The 16,264-nt window shown below is 40.0% G+C and overlaps 1 protein-coding gene across 5 annotated transcripts in view; it reads right to left on the bottom strand.

The window, feature by feature from the left end:
- Positions 1 to 504: 504 nt before the first annotated feature.
- SYT9 (synaptotagmin 9) overlaps positions 505 to 16,264 on the bottom strand; it is an 85,210-nt gene continuing 69,450 nt past the window's right edge. The window contains exons 4-8 of one of the 5 annotated variants that reach the window (XR_014150308.1): positions 11,889 to 12,009; positions 10,816 to 10,987; positions 8,580 to 8,709; positions 5,663 to 7,996; positions 505 to 1,811 (exon numbers count right to left, since the gene is read on the bottom strand). Coding sequence is in view for 3 of the 5 variants with exons in the window: in XM_081835349.1 (XP_081691475.1) it covers positions 7,889 to 7,996; positions 8,580 to 8,709; positions 10,816 to 10,987; positions 11,889 to 12,009 (531 nt within the window). In the remaining 2 variants the exon portion in view is untranslated. Of the gene's footprint in view, positions 1,812 to 3,134; positions 7,997 to 8,579; positions 8,710 to 10,815; positions 10,988 to 11,888; positions 12,010 to 16,264 lie in introns of those variants that run through there. The other 4 variants (XR_014150309.1, XM_081835350.1, XM_081835349.1 and 1 more) reach the window with 4 other exon arrangements.

The following is a 16,264-nucleotide window of genomic DNA, read 5'->3' as shown; positions in this document are numbered from 1 at the left end:
GTCTGAGTTATTCCCAAATCCTCTTTTCCATGCATGACCACACTCTACCTAAGCACACCTAACAATTTCCCTGAATGACATGTCAAACATTGGCAGATAGAAAGTCAGTCTTACTCATTTAAACAAGAAAATTATACTCTTGTCAATTTGAAAAATTAAAATGTGAAACATGGTGGGTGGGTGAACCAAATTGCAACACTGCCCTTAAATTGCTCAGTGGTGCTTAAGGAAATAATACTTAACTCTGCAGAAACTGTGTTTTACCCTGCAGATTTCCATTCCAACAGGGAACCCAAATAGTGTATCTGTTGCATTGTCCTCTCCTTGTTGCGTATGGTACTTGCTTATTTTGCTTCCAGCCTTAATTTATGGCTTTGATTTGGAGAAAATTACTCCACAGGTTGCTATCAGGGAACATGGAATTAAAACACTTTTAAAGCACTGAATGTGGGCTGTTTAAACATTCACTTCAACTTTAATATATAAATACAAAATAGGCATAAATTACAATAGCACAATTTCTTACGTCATTTTATTAAGAACAAAATAATTCGTACAGACTAGATCTATATAAATGAAACCACAGTACATTTTACTTGTGTTTATAAGAACGTTATACTTTTTTATAAAATTAAGAAATGTTAAATTTATTTCGCCCCTCATACTGTTACTGCAAATCAATCATGCATTACCTCTACTGAACGAAGAGAAAAAAAGTCCACCAAACTAACAAAGCCTTGACAAGGATGTGGGTTTACGCTCCAAATTAGACACTGAACATAGATGTACCAGGACTACTCATTGAACAACAAATATTAAAAGTATAGTACAATGTCTGTGTGTCATCAAAGCAAAGTCATATTTAAATACAACAGATCTCTTTACATACTTTCGTGATGAGCCTAAAATAATAAGAAAAAAAAATGAGGAGGACTATCCAGCATGCAACCAAACAAAACATTGCAAATTTGAGAGATAATTATCGGTGAATACAGATTACTGTTTACCAAGTCACGTGCCTGGGCACCAGGGGTGGAGAACCCGAGGCCCTCCAGATTTTGCTGGACTACAACTCCCACAATCCTTGAGCATGATGGAAGTTGGGCACCCAACATCATCTGGAAGGCTGAGGGCTCCCCATCACTGATTTGCATCCTGGCGTGCTTGTAACCACTTAGTAAGCTAGCTGTGTTTCACCCTCCCACATCAGCCCTCTTTAGTGGTTCACACAAAGGTGAATTGGATGGTGTATTTATGAGCCAGGTAGTTACTTCTATCCATGGAGGTTCCCCGCTTGTTTAAATCATCATGTGGAAAGTGATGAAGCAAAGTGTGTGCATCACGACTATGCAGAATGCCTGAGGAGCGCTGTCGTCACAATGGTTTCTACCACTCCCTCCTCCTCAGATCAGGTGTGGTGGTACAGGCCTCCTGATCTGGCAAGATGAGAAAGCCAGCCAGCTTTCCAAGCAGCTACAAGCACACCGTGGCGTGTTTCCATTTGTTAGCCACCTGTATTCACTCTGCAGTGGCCAAAGGAAAACAGAAACAGTGAGGAAATGGAAAACAAACAGAGGGAAAAAAGAGCCCAGATGCTTACAGTCCATCTTCTATACGTGCCTTGTCTGCGTCGTTTTTGTTAGCTTATTTAGCAGTGGAGGTGTGCATCCGTGTTGCCCATCCTTCTTGAGTGCGGCCCCATCACAGTCCTTTAGATGTACACAGTTCATTTCCCTTCACGGAGATGGAGGCCCTTTGAGAGAATTGCAGGACCCAGGCTTGCTTCCAGCTGCAGTTCCTTGCCCAACCCACTGTATTAGAAACAACCTTTTAATGCAATGCTTGAAGATATACCACACGGAATGCACAGTTCCATTAATATCACATCTCAGTTTGGCACATCTTATTTCTTTCAACTGTTTTTTTTTTGTGTGTGTGTGCACTATAAAACACAATTATGAAGAAGGAAGCAACTATTAATGACGGGGGGAACAAAAGTAGAGTAGACGTTAATGCTCTCCCTTCCCCCCCTTTTTTTGTATGTAGTATTATTCTGTTGTGGTTTTTCACAGAAGCAGCTATTTTTTTTTTAAAAAAATGGACTGTATGGCAGAATTCTTTCCTTATGAATACCACTGCCATTATTTTTCCAATTTTACTCTGAGGTACAGTCATTTTATAGTACATTGCTCTTGACAGAACGAAAGAACGCTGTGATAACTCAGGACGTTTCTGGCTGCTTTGGTCCAATTTAAGTTATGCCTACTTTTAACTTTTCTCCCTTCCCCATTCATTAGCCATAATATATATATATATATATATATATATATATGCTTTCGTAGATTTTCACGGGTACAGGAATGCAGGTTTTGGTGTCCTCGGGTGTCTTCCCGTGTAAAAGTTGGGGTGTCTAGGCGACGTTTCGACGAGGTCTCACTCGTCATCTTCAGGCTGGTGCTTTCGGCTTCTTGTTACTGGAACAGAGCTGGATCTCAGTGTTTGAGTTCCTATAAATACTGTAGAGGGGGTGTGGTGTATAGCCTCCAATGTTCTGGGCAGAGAGGAAGTTCCCAGGCTAGTGTGCCTTTTCTTCTTTTGTTCCTTAATTACTTGAGAGATATCTTGAGTGATTTCTTGAGTGATATCCTGAGTACCACTTAGGTGGGTCATTAGGTGTGGATTAGTTGTTAAAGTCTTTGTGTCTTGACCTCTTGAACTTTGTGAAGAGTTTTCCTGAGAAGATGGCTGTACTGTACTTTGTTGTGCTCTGGCTTGGCTTCGTGTATAGGGGCGAGCTGTGGTTTTGTGGCTTGTGTCAGCCAGGTCTGTGTAGGGATTGCAGGGGGGTGCAGCATCCGGAGGTGCCACCATGGATCTCTCAAGTAATTAAGGAACAAAAGAAGAAAAGGCACACTAGCCTGGGAACTTCCTCTCTGCCCAGAACATTGGAGGCTATACACCACACCCCCTCTACAGTATTTATAGGAACTCAAACACTGAGATCCAGCTCTGTTCCAGTAACAAGAAGCCGAAAGCACCAGCCTGAAGATGACGAGTGAGACCTCGTCGAAACGTCGCCTAGACACCCCAACTTTTACACGGGAAGACACCCGAGGACACCAAAACATATATATATATATATATATATATAAAATAAAAAGGCTGTACTTCTAAGTGTTCCTGAATACTGAGCACTGAGAAAAAGATAGCTCCAAAATAAGTATCCCACTGACTCCTTTAGCCTGGTTTCCTGCAGTTTAGGTAGGCCTGCCGTCTCTCCCTACCCTCTAATATTTCAGAAGTGCTGCTATAATCTCCAGTGCTTTCAATGATGGCATGATTCATCCCTCTTTTAAGGACTTTTATGCATGCTCACTGCAAATGGAAAAAAAGGATTTGAAGGCTGAACTCCTGTCTTGGGTCCCAAACCCTTCCATGGTTAATGTCAACGTTAAATTTAACATGGAAGTAGCCTGAGATCTCAGGTGTGAGGACAAGCTCAAGTAATATTTACCAATGCTAATTATTATGCGACACTCCGTGCAGCTTAATTCTGTGACTATTGTCCTCACATTCAGTTAATACTTCTGCAAAGAACAATGAATATACCTCTCAAGTAATCCCAACGGGGAGAAGCGTTCTGTATTTTCACCTGGGAATTTGACATGTAGCAGCAGAGGGAGCTAGAAAATTCCCAAAATGAGATGTTCATCAAAAATGGTGGAGCAGGAAGGTGAGAGGAACGCTATGGATTTTTAAAAGCAAACCTAACCATTCCAACACCCCCCCCCAGCCCTTGTGTCAATTAGAATGTAGATATATGTAATTGTCCACATAATCTACAAACTGATACACACCTGGATATGGCAACAGTTCTTACGAGATGGTCTGAGGGCTGCCTTCTTTCTTTTTAAACCTTTTACAGCTGCTTTGATCAGCTATTAAGTCCACTGTGGCTGTGCAGGTTAAAAAGTCTTTAAAAATGCTCCCAAGAAGTGACTGTACAGCATACCATGCAGTCCCTTCCTGGGGAGTTGTACATAGAAAAAGTTGGCTGCCCCCAGCTATCTTTTTCTGTGTAAACATTTTTACCTGTGTGGCCACGAGGGACTTGCTTCCTGCTCTCAGGAGCTGTAAAATGTTAAAAAAGAAAGAAAGAAGCCATCAGACTACCTTGTAAGCACATGTATATTTATTAGGGTTCCCTTAAAAAAAAGCAAACACCTATACGTAAATGATACACAGACCCATTCCATATATGTGAAACTGTCACAGGATGGATATAGTCTGTTCTGTACTTGAGGGCTATGAGGGGGCTACATGATGCATGAATTCATCTTTTAAAAAATGTATCTGTGACTTATGATCCTAGATACTGCGCCTGAATATGGCATAACAAAAAATGCTCCTTTAGTTTGCTTTAAATTGCAATGCATTTCAGCATAATCCATTACAGTTTCTGTATTTCATATGGCCTGCTGTAAAAGGAACCAATTGCATAGATGTCTAATTCCATCCAATGGGTGGAATTCAAGGTGGTGCTAAGTGGGGTAGACATGTGGGGAATGAGGCCAGCTCACACAGTGGGACTGCCCCCCATCTCCTCCCCTGTGCCCTAATATTGTTCTGGAGGTTCCTCAATCCTCCAGAGCAAATTTAGGAGGTCCATGGGGGTGAGGAGAAGGGGGAAAGTCCCATTCTGTGATCAGTCCTCATTCTGTGCATGCAAGAACTTTGAACCTTGTCCAGTATCATATTGGAAACTATGAATTTTCTATAATTGCCATTATTTTCTTCTCTTATCAGGAAAAAATATATAGCTAGAGGAAATGATGGGAGTAAAATTAATTTGCAAATCTTACTGCTTTTATTGTTCTTAACTATTCCTGTTTTAGAAGGGGCTTCATTAAAATGTACTAATTTGGAGTATGCGGCTTCACGTGTGCTGTGTGGAAATCCTCATGATACCATCAGGAAGGTAGTGGGCTAGGAAAGAGCTACTAACTCTTCTGCTGTTGGCATTTTTACCAAAGAAAACAAGGCAACAGTAGGTGATAGGAAAGGCTTGGAGTAATTCATGTTTCAGACTTAGATGCTTTTGTGAGCATGCACAGTTATACCCATGCCAGAAAGCAAGAAACATACAGATCCCTAGATCCCCAACATCCCAGAACTGTTTTGGTCCAATCTGAAAAGGAAGGCCGAATTGAACCCAACCCCAAAATCCGAATTCTATTATATTACTATGCAAGATTTAAATAATAATACATTGCAGATGCCAACTTGAAGTATATATGGTTAGCAGGACAAGATTAAGTGATAGTTATGGAAATGATTTATTCTACAAACTTGGAACAGTTATTTGACAACTTAATATGGATTCACAAACAGAATATAAATGTTTCATCTAAGTTTTTTAATTAGTAGACAGTGCTCCTGATAGCAGAATGACTGCGGCTTACAATTGTATTTTTGATTTTTCTTTTTTACTTAGTGATGCCCATTATTAATATCGAACATTCTATGCACTGGCTTTTCAGATTGACAAAAATACCCAACTCCTCACCCTCAAGAAAGGTAACAAAGATGTATTGGTCTACGTATTTTCCATTAAGGGTGTCATAGTCATTTCACATTTTGGTTTATAACAATCTCCGCATACCATGTAAAAAGTGCTTTAGTGGTTTGTTTGTTTGTTTTTCTCCAGATGAGGTGTTGCTGCTGTGTTGAAAGTCTCTCTCCAAGATTTGCTAATTGGACTACAGTTTATTCGGCCTTCCCCAAAGGGAGATGACCGGGGGCTCAGATTTTTCAAACCATTTAGGATCAGAGCTGCAAAGCAAATATAACAAATTTGAATTAGGCCAAACAAATTGTAATCTAAATAGCAAAACTTGCTAAAAGACTACCATGTCATAAAATCAACAAGTCTGGCCGTACCACAAACCTACTTTATTTGCTTTCAATTTGAACGTGTGCCTGGAGAAGAGTAAAGTCCACAGGCATTCTCACCAAATGTTTTTAAATCACTAGAATAGGCCTAATATTGTTATCTATTCTTTTTAATCTAACTCTTATATTTGTTCCTTTAATTGTACTTGGTTGGTTTCCAATTGTCAAAACTACTCAGTGCATGACTCATTACACAAGACCCAAATTCTCAAAATGCTATGGGTGGGAGTAGCTTGTAGTTTTGTTGTACTGTAGTGAAAAAGAAATGCAAAAAGTGGAGAGAATCCAAAATGAACCCAAAACCAAAAGAGAGTGTTTCTCAAGACGTTGAAAAAATGTATGGATTTTATTTTCGCAACAGCCCAAAGTGTTTTCGGCCTACAAAGGTATGGAGAACCTTTGGCCTTCCAGATGCTGTTGAACTACAACCCCCATCATGCCTAGCCATTGCCCGTGCTTGCCGGGGCTGATGGGAGTTCTGGTTCAGTAACACCTGGAGGGCCATAGGTTTCGCACAACAAGTCACGACTTCTTCAGGGGCTGTAAGAACATATACAAATTGCGTATGAGCCTATGTATACTTACTTAAATTGACAAATGGCCTGCCCATATCTCTGCTCACATTAACTGGCAACTGGAATTGTTGTCTGAAGGCAGCAAATGACGTATTTTCTAATGAATCACACACAGGTGTTGTTAATTTGTGATAAAAATATCAAGGACTTTCATTTCTAAACATGACAGTGCAAAAAAAACAACAACCCCAGGGGCATGTCTCCAAGTGTGGAAGGAAATCCAATACTTCTTTAAGCCCACGTGGCACCAAAGTCTCTAGCTTCAATATACACTCCATTTTTTATTCATGTGGTGTATTATTATGTTTTTGTAGCCCTTGAAGAAGACCTTTAAACAGTCATTGGCCAAAACACGTTGGGCTGTTCTGAAATGTGCCCAAAGGCCAAGCGACACCGGACATGTTTGCAAATGTGTGGTTTCCATTTCTGACTTTTAGCAATTCCACCTCCAAAGGGTTCCAGCCCTCTGCTCCACATGATCCTGATTTTTGGAAAGAGTCAGTGAAGGTTCCTGTTTTTCTTCTGAATTCTGCATCCTGGTCTTATACCTCATCTATCTATCTTGTTCTACAGAAAAAATGATATGAGGTCTGTCTTTGTTCACTTGTACTTTAATGATTTCCCCCCTTATTTTTTCCTACTGTACAACTACATTTTAAAATTAATAAGACACACAAACACACAATTATATATTTCTTCAGAACCTTGAGACACGTTCTCTTTTGGTTTTGGGTAGCGTAGTAAGCCCCTGTGTTATATTTTAAATCTATGGTGCAGTCAATCACAAAGGCACAGTACTGCTCTCTCGGTTTTGTGGGGGCAGTTGCCACTGATGGTTAAAAGGGATATGACACACAACTTACTGGAACTTCCGTATCACTATTGTATTGTAATCCATACATTATGAAAACAAAAACTGTCTACTAATAGTTTGACCACTGACCTAATGGGGTTAGGTATATAAAGTGGGGTTAGGTATGTAAAACAAAGGAATTCCATTTTTTTCCACCTATGACAATACTTATCATAATAAAATGTTTTATTTTCCATGCATCTCAAAAAATGCATTATGTGGATTGAAACAACACGACTAACAATGCAATTCATTTAAGGAGTATAGATGACAATATGGGTGTTACAGATAGACATGGGTATCTATGTTAGAATCAAAACTACAGAAAGCTTCAGAAACAAAAGTACATTTCCATCTAACAAACAGAAGTTTTGCATCTTGTGGTTTGGGATTAATGTATTCTGGGGTTGGGAAAGCAGGTGAGGGTTAAATAATGGAATTGAAGGGATGTCTTTACCCCTTTGGACACTCTGCGGAATGGCCCCTGAGAAAATGGCTAAGAAAGGGTTCAACAGGAATGCCAAATTTCTGCTGAATAGGTTAAAAGAGTGAGGAAGCCTCTTCGGCAGCCATCCATGCGCAGAAGGCCCGCATAACATTTCTGTGGAATAGGGCCCTAAATGAAGACAAAAGAAACAGAGGAATCTAATTGTAACTTGAGGAGAGCTTTCGACTGCATGTCCTGAACTCTGAGGACATTTTTAATTCCAACATAATTTGAGAGCCCTCTGGACACTGGTGTGGACTTACATTATTACCAGATAATAAATCATTATTTCTGTCTTGTATATAAACATAACCATAAGCCCTGTTAGTAGTTTCTTCATATGTGTAATCCAGTGGACACCACCATCTGTAAAAGACAGACGTAATCCAGTACACAAGGATGTACTGGTGTATGTACCCAAGGTTTTAGATATTATAAAAATCCACATATGCATGATATATGGATTTACCTTTAAGTTGGAAGTATTTTCACATTGCACTAAAAATAAAATCTCTTGGGATCAGATTTCGCTTGATCTTTACATCAGTCTTGCTTTAAGCTTCCGGATTCCGATGTGTCTTAAAAGGATTTAGTCTAAGCAAATGGATTCTTGTTTGAAGAGGGGGGGAAAGGTGTTTTCTCCAGCTCTAGGGTCATTTTAAGAGCTTCTAGCATAATAGAAAAGGCAGTGTGTCAGGCGAAGGAGTCTTACCTCTGCAAGCAAATGCCAGTGAGCGATGGGCTTCCGAGGGTAGGAGAGCATTTCGTTCCAGTGGTCTCGCCCAAGGCTTTCCGCATCGTTGCCTACTTGACAGACTCCAATGACCTCATTGTGACCTACACTGTGAAAAGGTTCAATAATATTTATTTCTTAAAATTTCACATCCAGGAACCGTGTAATTCAAACCCTCTCTGAGCAAGGGTGAGCATTTGGAAACACATCTAAGGACTAAAGTTGACATGACTTTAAATGTATCCTTTTGCACTTAATGCTAATGGGATCTGAGCAAGCATGAAGAGGAAATTTGCACAGAAAATTCCTCACTCCATAGCAGGGGAGGAAAGAGTTAAATAAACACACCCACACCCCTGTTTGTTCTGATCCCATTAATTATCAACCTCCCTTAGCTGATGCAATTTATAGTTGTTGTTGTTTTTTTAAAAAACCTTCACGTGAGAGGCATATACCTATTTAGCGGCATGTGTATTTTGGTCTTCAGGGAATGGAAGTTTACTTCTTGTATCTAAATTAGAGCAGTTACAGATAGGTAGCCGTGTTGGTCTGCCATAGTCAAAACAAAACAAATTCCTTCCAGTAGCACCTTAAAGACCAACTAAGTCAGTTCTTGGTATGAGCTTTCGTGTGCATGCACACTTATCTGAAGAAGTTATCTGTTATCTGAAGAAGTGTGCATGCACACGAAAGCTCATACCAAGAACTGACTTAATTGGTCTTTAAGGTGCTACTGGAAGGAATTTGTTTTGTTATAAATTAGAGCAGGCGGAGACAACTGCAAGCCCCATGTAAAGGCATAATGACATTTTTAAAGTCCCATTTACTGTTCATACTCTCAACATTTTCACTAATTCTAAGGAACATGTTGGCAGTGTGGACCCACCAAAGCAGCTTCTGTTGGGTGAAGCCAGAAAGGAATGTTATGTGTGTGCTAGTGTACACCTCTCCCTTGCTACTGCACCTAGATCTATACTGGGTTCTGGTGTATCCCTAGCCTGGAGGCACCATTTAAGATATCATACCTCCAGCCTACCAGGAAGGTTCCCCATCACATGAGGCAAAAAGCACACACAAACTGAGGCAAAGGAGGAGAAAGAAGACTTGCCCAATGTTAACTGATTTTCCAGGTCATAAAGCCTTGGAAATCTCACCAATGAGCAGATCCAGAGTACAGCCTATGATGTGTACAAGTTCTTAGGCTATCACCTCTCTTAACTGGTCCGAATCTCCAATATTTTTAAGCACTCCATTAAAGGAGGAGTTGGGGAGTGTGACACTCCCGGCAGTCCCTCACCAGGGTCTGCCTCCAAATGGTCACTAAAGTCAGTTCCACAGCTGCTCTACTGAGTCCAGATCTCTCTCAAAATACCTGCTGCTATCACCTACTGGCTTATGTTACCTCAAGTTACACATACACCAAATGCATGGGGTGAAACATATTTATCTGAGAATCCACCCAGATGTGAATTAAGGAACATAACATGCAGAACAAGCAGTCTTTATATACAGAATCTGAATAGTTCCAGTTTCCCGACTTAGCATGGCTATCTTAAACTATCCTAATTCTTTTAAATATATAATTTAACATCTCCCTCATCCCATATCTTCTTTGTTCTCTCTAACTCTCACAGCCACACTGTCTTTTCCCAACCTACACTCATGGCCGGATTTAGGTTTGATGAGGCCCTAAGCTACTGAAGGTAATGGTGCCCTTTATATGTCCAGCTGTCCTTTGTCAACAAACAAATTGTCACAGTTTTTTGTGTTGAATATATGCTATATGGTAATTTATGGCCCTAATAGGTATCTAAAGCCATTTGCACATAACAAAATATGTATTTTATCAAAGTAATTGTTGAACTGAAATACAATTAAGAAGAAGTATATTATATTTTGTAAATGTACATCCAGGTTTTTTTCCCCTTTAATTTTTTGGGGGGGCCCTCAAGAAAGTGGGGCCCTAAGCTATAGCTTGTTTAGCTTATATGTAAATCCAGCACTGCCTACACTCTCTGTCCATCACTCATTCTAATCCATTTCCACCCAAATCCATTTCCCTGCTGCCATTCATTCATCCCCAGCTCTTTTGTCAAAGGGAGATCTTCTTTCTCCTCTCTGGCAGTTTAAAGAGGTCTCAGTGAGAAGACAAAACCAACTACTGTCATTCGATTCAATCAGGTCACTAGTCTGAAGAGATGTCCAGATATCTCACCGGTCATAATCCATAACGGCTATAAACAAGTTAATTTGGTCAATGTTTTCTGGAGGGACATCAAAGACTATGGCTTCATTATAAACAGGATTAAGGGTGTTCCGCTTAGTGGAAGTCTTCCTCTTCTTCAATCGTCTCCCTTCACACATTAGTGAAACCTTCACGTAGGGATCTGTGTGAAGGACATAACAAGCATACTGGTTTATTTCAAAATAATCACAAGTTTAAAGCAATAACGCAGCAAATTTGTTTCTCTGATACCTTTTCCTTATAATCTTGTCATCTGTATTTTAAATAAAAGTAATGTTCTACAGTTAATAACCTCGCTCTCCGTTGTGTCTTAGATGACACTATTCATTTGTGGGAGAAGATTTATACCCCAATAGGATCTCCATTTAAAAACTAGGGTTGATTTGAAATACAGAATTTGTTAAAGGACTAGAAATATGCAATAAAATATGCCACACCCACAATGAGATAGTCAAAACCTGTAGTGGCACTGTACTGCATGATGATGTCTAGTTTTTCTGTACTCTGTTGACCACCGTATCATGGTGCAAAGTGGATGGCAGAATCACAGTTTTGCCCTTCTTCAGTACATATGATGACAGTGTGTGGCCCCTCCAACTCATATGCTTGCAAGAAGCATTGGAAATAAACTGGGGTGGTTTTTCTACCCCAATTAAAACAGCCATGTAGTTTGGTAATGGGTGGATTGTGTGTCTTACCTGCAATTTCAGGTCGTTTTGGGATGTATTTCTACTCTGCAGAGTTATTTTATCCCTGATGCCTGGCTATACTTTTGATTAATTGTGTAAAAAAGTACTGCTGACAATGTTTTAAAAGAGGATCCTTGCACATTTTTGTAAGGAATGTGCCTCTGGGATATTTCACTACCTCAGTACAGAAAAATACTGATGAAATGGTTCAGGACCAAGTGTACTTCCCCCCTCTAACAAACTACTGCATTTATAGTACTCAAAGGAAAGAGTATGCTAGGACGGTCATATGCTAAACTTGTATGATTACTTTCTAAATAGTACATTAAAATTGGAATGAAAAAACATTCCTACCTGATGCTCCTGTTATGTCCATGGCCTTCAAATTTCTAGCTTTTATTATAGTAATAGTTAGTCTACCAGCAGTTGGAAGATAGCAAAGTGAAAACATCAACTCGCCAAGATCCACTTTGTCCTGTAAGACAATAAAATACATTTGGAACAGTATTGAAAATGTCTCTCTGCATCAGTTAAAATATCCCAAATAAATTTATGTTTGCCATGATATAATATGGATCTAAAGCAAGGACAATGTTTGTGCCCACTTTTCACTCTGGGGACTCAGCTACATTAGTGAAAAAAGAAAAAGAAAAAAGCTTTGGATGTATTATAAACATGCTACACCAGAAAGCGCAAGAGAGCAAAATAAAATTTCTATGCAATTTTTACATAACTTTTTTCTTTTGTTATAACGAATTAATTTCTGACTTATTTATAGCGGGGGGTTTTTTCCCTCTGTGTAGATCCATATCAGAATTTAGCAGTCAGCAGCGAACTACTTCTGTACGTCACTTTTCTGATGCTGTCATACATTCAAATGTTTGTGTTGTTACTGCCGTAATACATTCCAGCCATTATTTTTAAACAGATGTGATATGTACATTGTTTTTTCCTCAAAGCCAGGCAACATTCCATGGCCATTGAGCATGCTATGTCCTCGCTGGGCTTTCTCTGTGTTTACCTTCCTAATTTGTTTTCTCAAGTTTTTCTGCATTTCTGTACCTTGCTCTTGTGTATGGCTTGTGCTTTTGGCTACAGAAGGAGCCACCCGGGAAGGATTAATTATTAGTATAAAGGATGGTATGAAGTACAGTTAAACAAAATCTTCACCTTCAGAGGCAATATTTTGTGAGGTACTGGGTGGCATTCAGCCAAATAATTGCACAATGAAAATGATTCACCACGCGAGGGAACAAGGTTGGAGAAGGTTGCTCTGAACCATTTCAAGAGTTCCTGAGGCCTTGCAGGAAGTTCCTCAGGTTTCTCACATTTCATCCCTCACTTCCTGTAAGCATAGCTGCCTGCTAGAAGCAAGTCATTATTATCTGTGCCCCTATTACTCCTGCCAAGCAGATATGCAAACCGAGAGGAAAGACTGCCCTACTAACACTAGGAAACATTTTATTTTAAGTAAAATTTCACGTTTGTATTCTTTGAATCATAAGAATCTTTCCCATTTGGTAATAAAAATCTACACTAGGAAAGAAGTCTCTTTTTAGGGCTGTTTGATTATAATTGAATTTGAAAACACCAGAAAGCACAAAGCTTACTGTGTACATTTCCACTGAGTCATATTAATATGTGATCTTGAAACTAGAAATCTCCATGACATTTTGCATCAAATTGAAATAATGATTTGTAGTAAAACAGGGATGTTCTTAACGCTTCAAGCTAATTTACCTGAAGAAATCATATTAACTAGAGTGGAAAATTTGAAAGGCCTGCCTCTTCAATTTCAATACTTAAATCTTTATTTAGGATTTCATGTAATTTGTCTCCAAAGCTTATATTTTCATTAACAGCAGTTGCATTTATTTTGCATTATTTCTGTAACGAAAGCAAGGTAAGAACACAATCCTTTTAGAATTACATATGCTATGATAAGATCAGACTCACTCATCAGTGTAAACTTCTCCATCAGAAATGCCTGTTACAATGAGGATAATGGTGACCCTCTGGTGATCAAGGTTTAGTATTGACGTAGGATGGTATTAGGGACGTGGGTGGCGCTGTGGGTTAAACCACAGAGCCTAGGACTTGCCGATCAGAGGGTCGGCGGTTTGAATCCCCGCGACGGGGTGAGCTCCCATTGCTCGGTCCCAGCTCCTGCCAACCTAGCAGTTCGAAAGCACATCAAAGTGCAAGTAGATAAATAGGTACCGCTCCGGCGGGAAGGTAAACGGCATTTCCGTGTGCTGCTCTGGTTCGCCAGAAGCAGCTTAGTCATGCTGGCCACATGACCCGGAAGCTGTCTGCGGACAAACACCAGCTCCCTCGGCCTATAGAGCGAGATGAGTGCGCAACCCCAGAGTCGGTCACGACTGGACCTAATGGGGTCCCTTTACCTTTACCTTAGGATGGTATTGTTAAAGATAAAAAATAACCAAGCATTAGAAGAACAAGACTTGCTGAAGTAGAGTCAGCATGACTTCTGCAAGGCCAAATCTTGTTTCACAAATCTATTAGGTATTTGAGAGTGTCAACAAGCATATAGCTTGAGTTGAGCCAAATGACATACTTCGACTTTCAAACAGCTTTCAGCAAAGTACCTCACTAAAGACTGAGTAAGCTTAGCAGTCATGGAATAAGAGGAAAGCTTGTCTTGTGGATCAGAAATGGGTTAAGCAGCAGTAAGCAGAGAGGAATAAGTGAATGCAAATGGAGAGAAATGCAAGCATGGAGTTCCCCAAGAAATTGGTACTGGGACCTGTGTTTTTAATTAGTTCATAAATGATATAGATTTTGGGGTGTGCTGTGAAGTGGCCCCGTTTGCTGATGATACAAAATTGTTCAGTGTCATTAAAACAAAAAGAGAGTTTGAGTAACTCCAAAAGGACCCCTCCAAAACTGAATGAATTGGTGGTAAAATGGCAAGTGCAGTTCAATGTAAACAGGGTAGAGTGATGCATGTAGGGGTAAAAAAAAGTACAGTGGTACCTCGGGTTACATATGCTTCAGGTTACATATGTTTCAGGTTACAGACTCCGCTAACCCATAAGTAGTACCTCGGGTTAAGAACTTTGCTTCAGGATGAGAACAGAAATCGTGCTCTGGCAGCGCGGCGGCAGCGGGAGGCCCCATTAGCTAAAGTGGTGCTTCAGGCTAAGAACAGTTTCAGGTTAAGAACAGACCTCCGGAACGAATTAAGTACTTAACCCGAGGTACCACTGTATCTTAATTTCACATGGGGTTCTGATCTGGTGGTAAGTGAAGAGGAATGAGACCTTCAAGGTAATAGCAGATAGCTTGATGAAGATGCCAACCCAGTGTGCAATAGCTGTAATTAGGAAAGGAACTGAAAATAAAACTGACAATATTATAATTCTGCATTTGGAATACGGTGTACAGTTGCCTTGCCTCAAAGAGCATATCGTAGAGTTGGAAAAGGTTCAGAAAAGAGCAACCAGAATGACCAAGGGGCTTGAACAACTCCCCAAGGAGAGAAGGTTACAATATTCGAGGATTTTCAGATTAGGAAAAAAGGTGAATAAGAGGAGATAAGATAGAGGGGTATCTATGGTGTGCTTAAAGTGGATAAATTAAAGTTTTCTCTCCCCCCCCCCAATAACACTAGAACTCAGGCACATCCAATGAAGCTGAATGTCAGAAGAGTCAGGACAGATAAAGAGCTTCTTCTTCAGGCAACAACTATGGAACTTGCTCCCTCAGCAGGCAATGAGGGCCACCAACATGGCTGGCTTTAAGAGGATTATACAAATTTATGGAGGACCTGGCTCTCAACAGCTACTAGCTGTGATGGCTCTGCTCTACCTCCACTGACAGTGTGCTGGGAGTTTTAGATTTACCATTTTGGCGAAAACACGTTTCAGTATATAAACATGTGCTGACAGTATCTTATACATAGGAAAAGGATTTCAAGAGGGGGAAATATAATGCTGGTTTTAATGCTGGTGTTTTTGCTTAAAATATTGTTCAGTCGCTTTGCACTGCTGTGGCAAAAAAGGTGACTAATGAATTTAATCAATCATCATCATCTAGTACGTTGGGGTACAGATGTTAAGGATAAAAGATGTTAAGGATAACAGGATAAATGTCAGCCCATCAGGGGACACTATTCAGAATAAGTACCTATTTTTAGGGGGAAACCAGGAGATGTCCGGAGGTCAGAGATGAATCAACAAGGCAGTAGGACAGAAAACGAGGAACAGTCAGGGGTTTTGTTTTTTTGTTGCAAAAATTGAATTAATTATTAACACACACCCCTCCAGGAAAGGGGCGATGCCCATTTAGATGTCCCTAACCAATCAGAGATTGAAATTTAATGTCATGATCTGAGAAGTAGAAGAAGAGAATTTAATGTCATGATCTGAGAAGTAGAAGAAGAGAAGTTGACAAGAGCAAGGAGGAGAACCCACAGCTACCTGCTGTGAGGTTGAATTCCCATCTCCAGAGGTGACAAATGTCTTCTTCTACTTGTAAGTGTTTAAACTCTTTCTGGATGAGAAGGATGTTCATCATTTATTTATTTTCTTGCTAAATAATAAAACACTACACTCGTCTGTCAGCTAGTGGTCCAGGTGATGTGTCCCCTATTCCACTCACCCACAGGTTTGGGGAGTCTCTGGCTGTTTGTATGCTATCACTCCTATGCAGCTCTAGACCAATCAATAATTTTAAAGTCCTATCAATAGGCAGTATGCCCCTGAGTA

The sequence above is a fragment of the Podarcis erhardii genome (genome assembly GCF_964252035.2).
Source record: "Podarcis erhardii genome assembly, chromosome: 1".
In the NCBI taxonomy this organism is placed as follows: Eukaryota; Metazoa; Chordata; class Lepidosauria; order Squamata; family Lacertidae; genus Podarcis; species Podarcis erhardii.
This window is presented reverse-complemented; position numbering and strand designations above follow the sequence as displayed.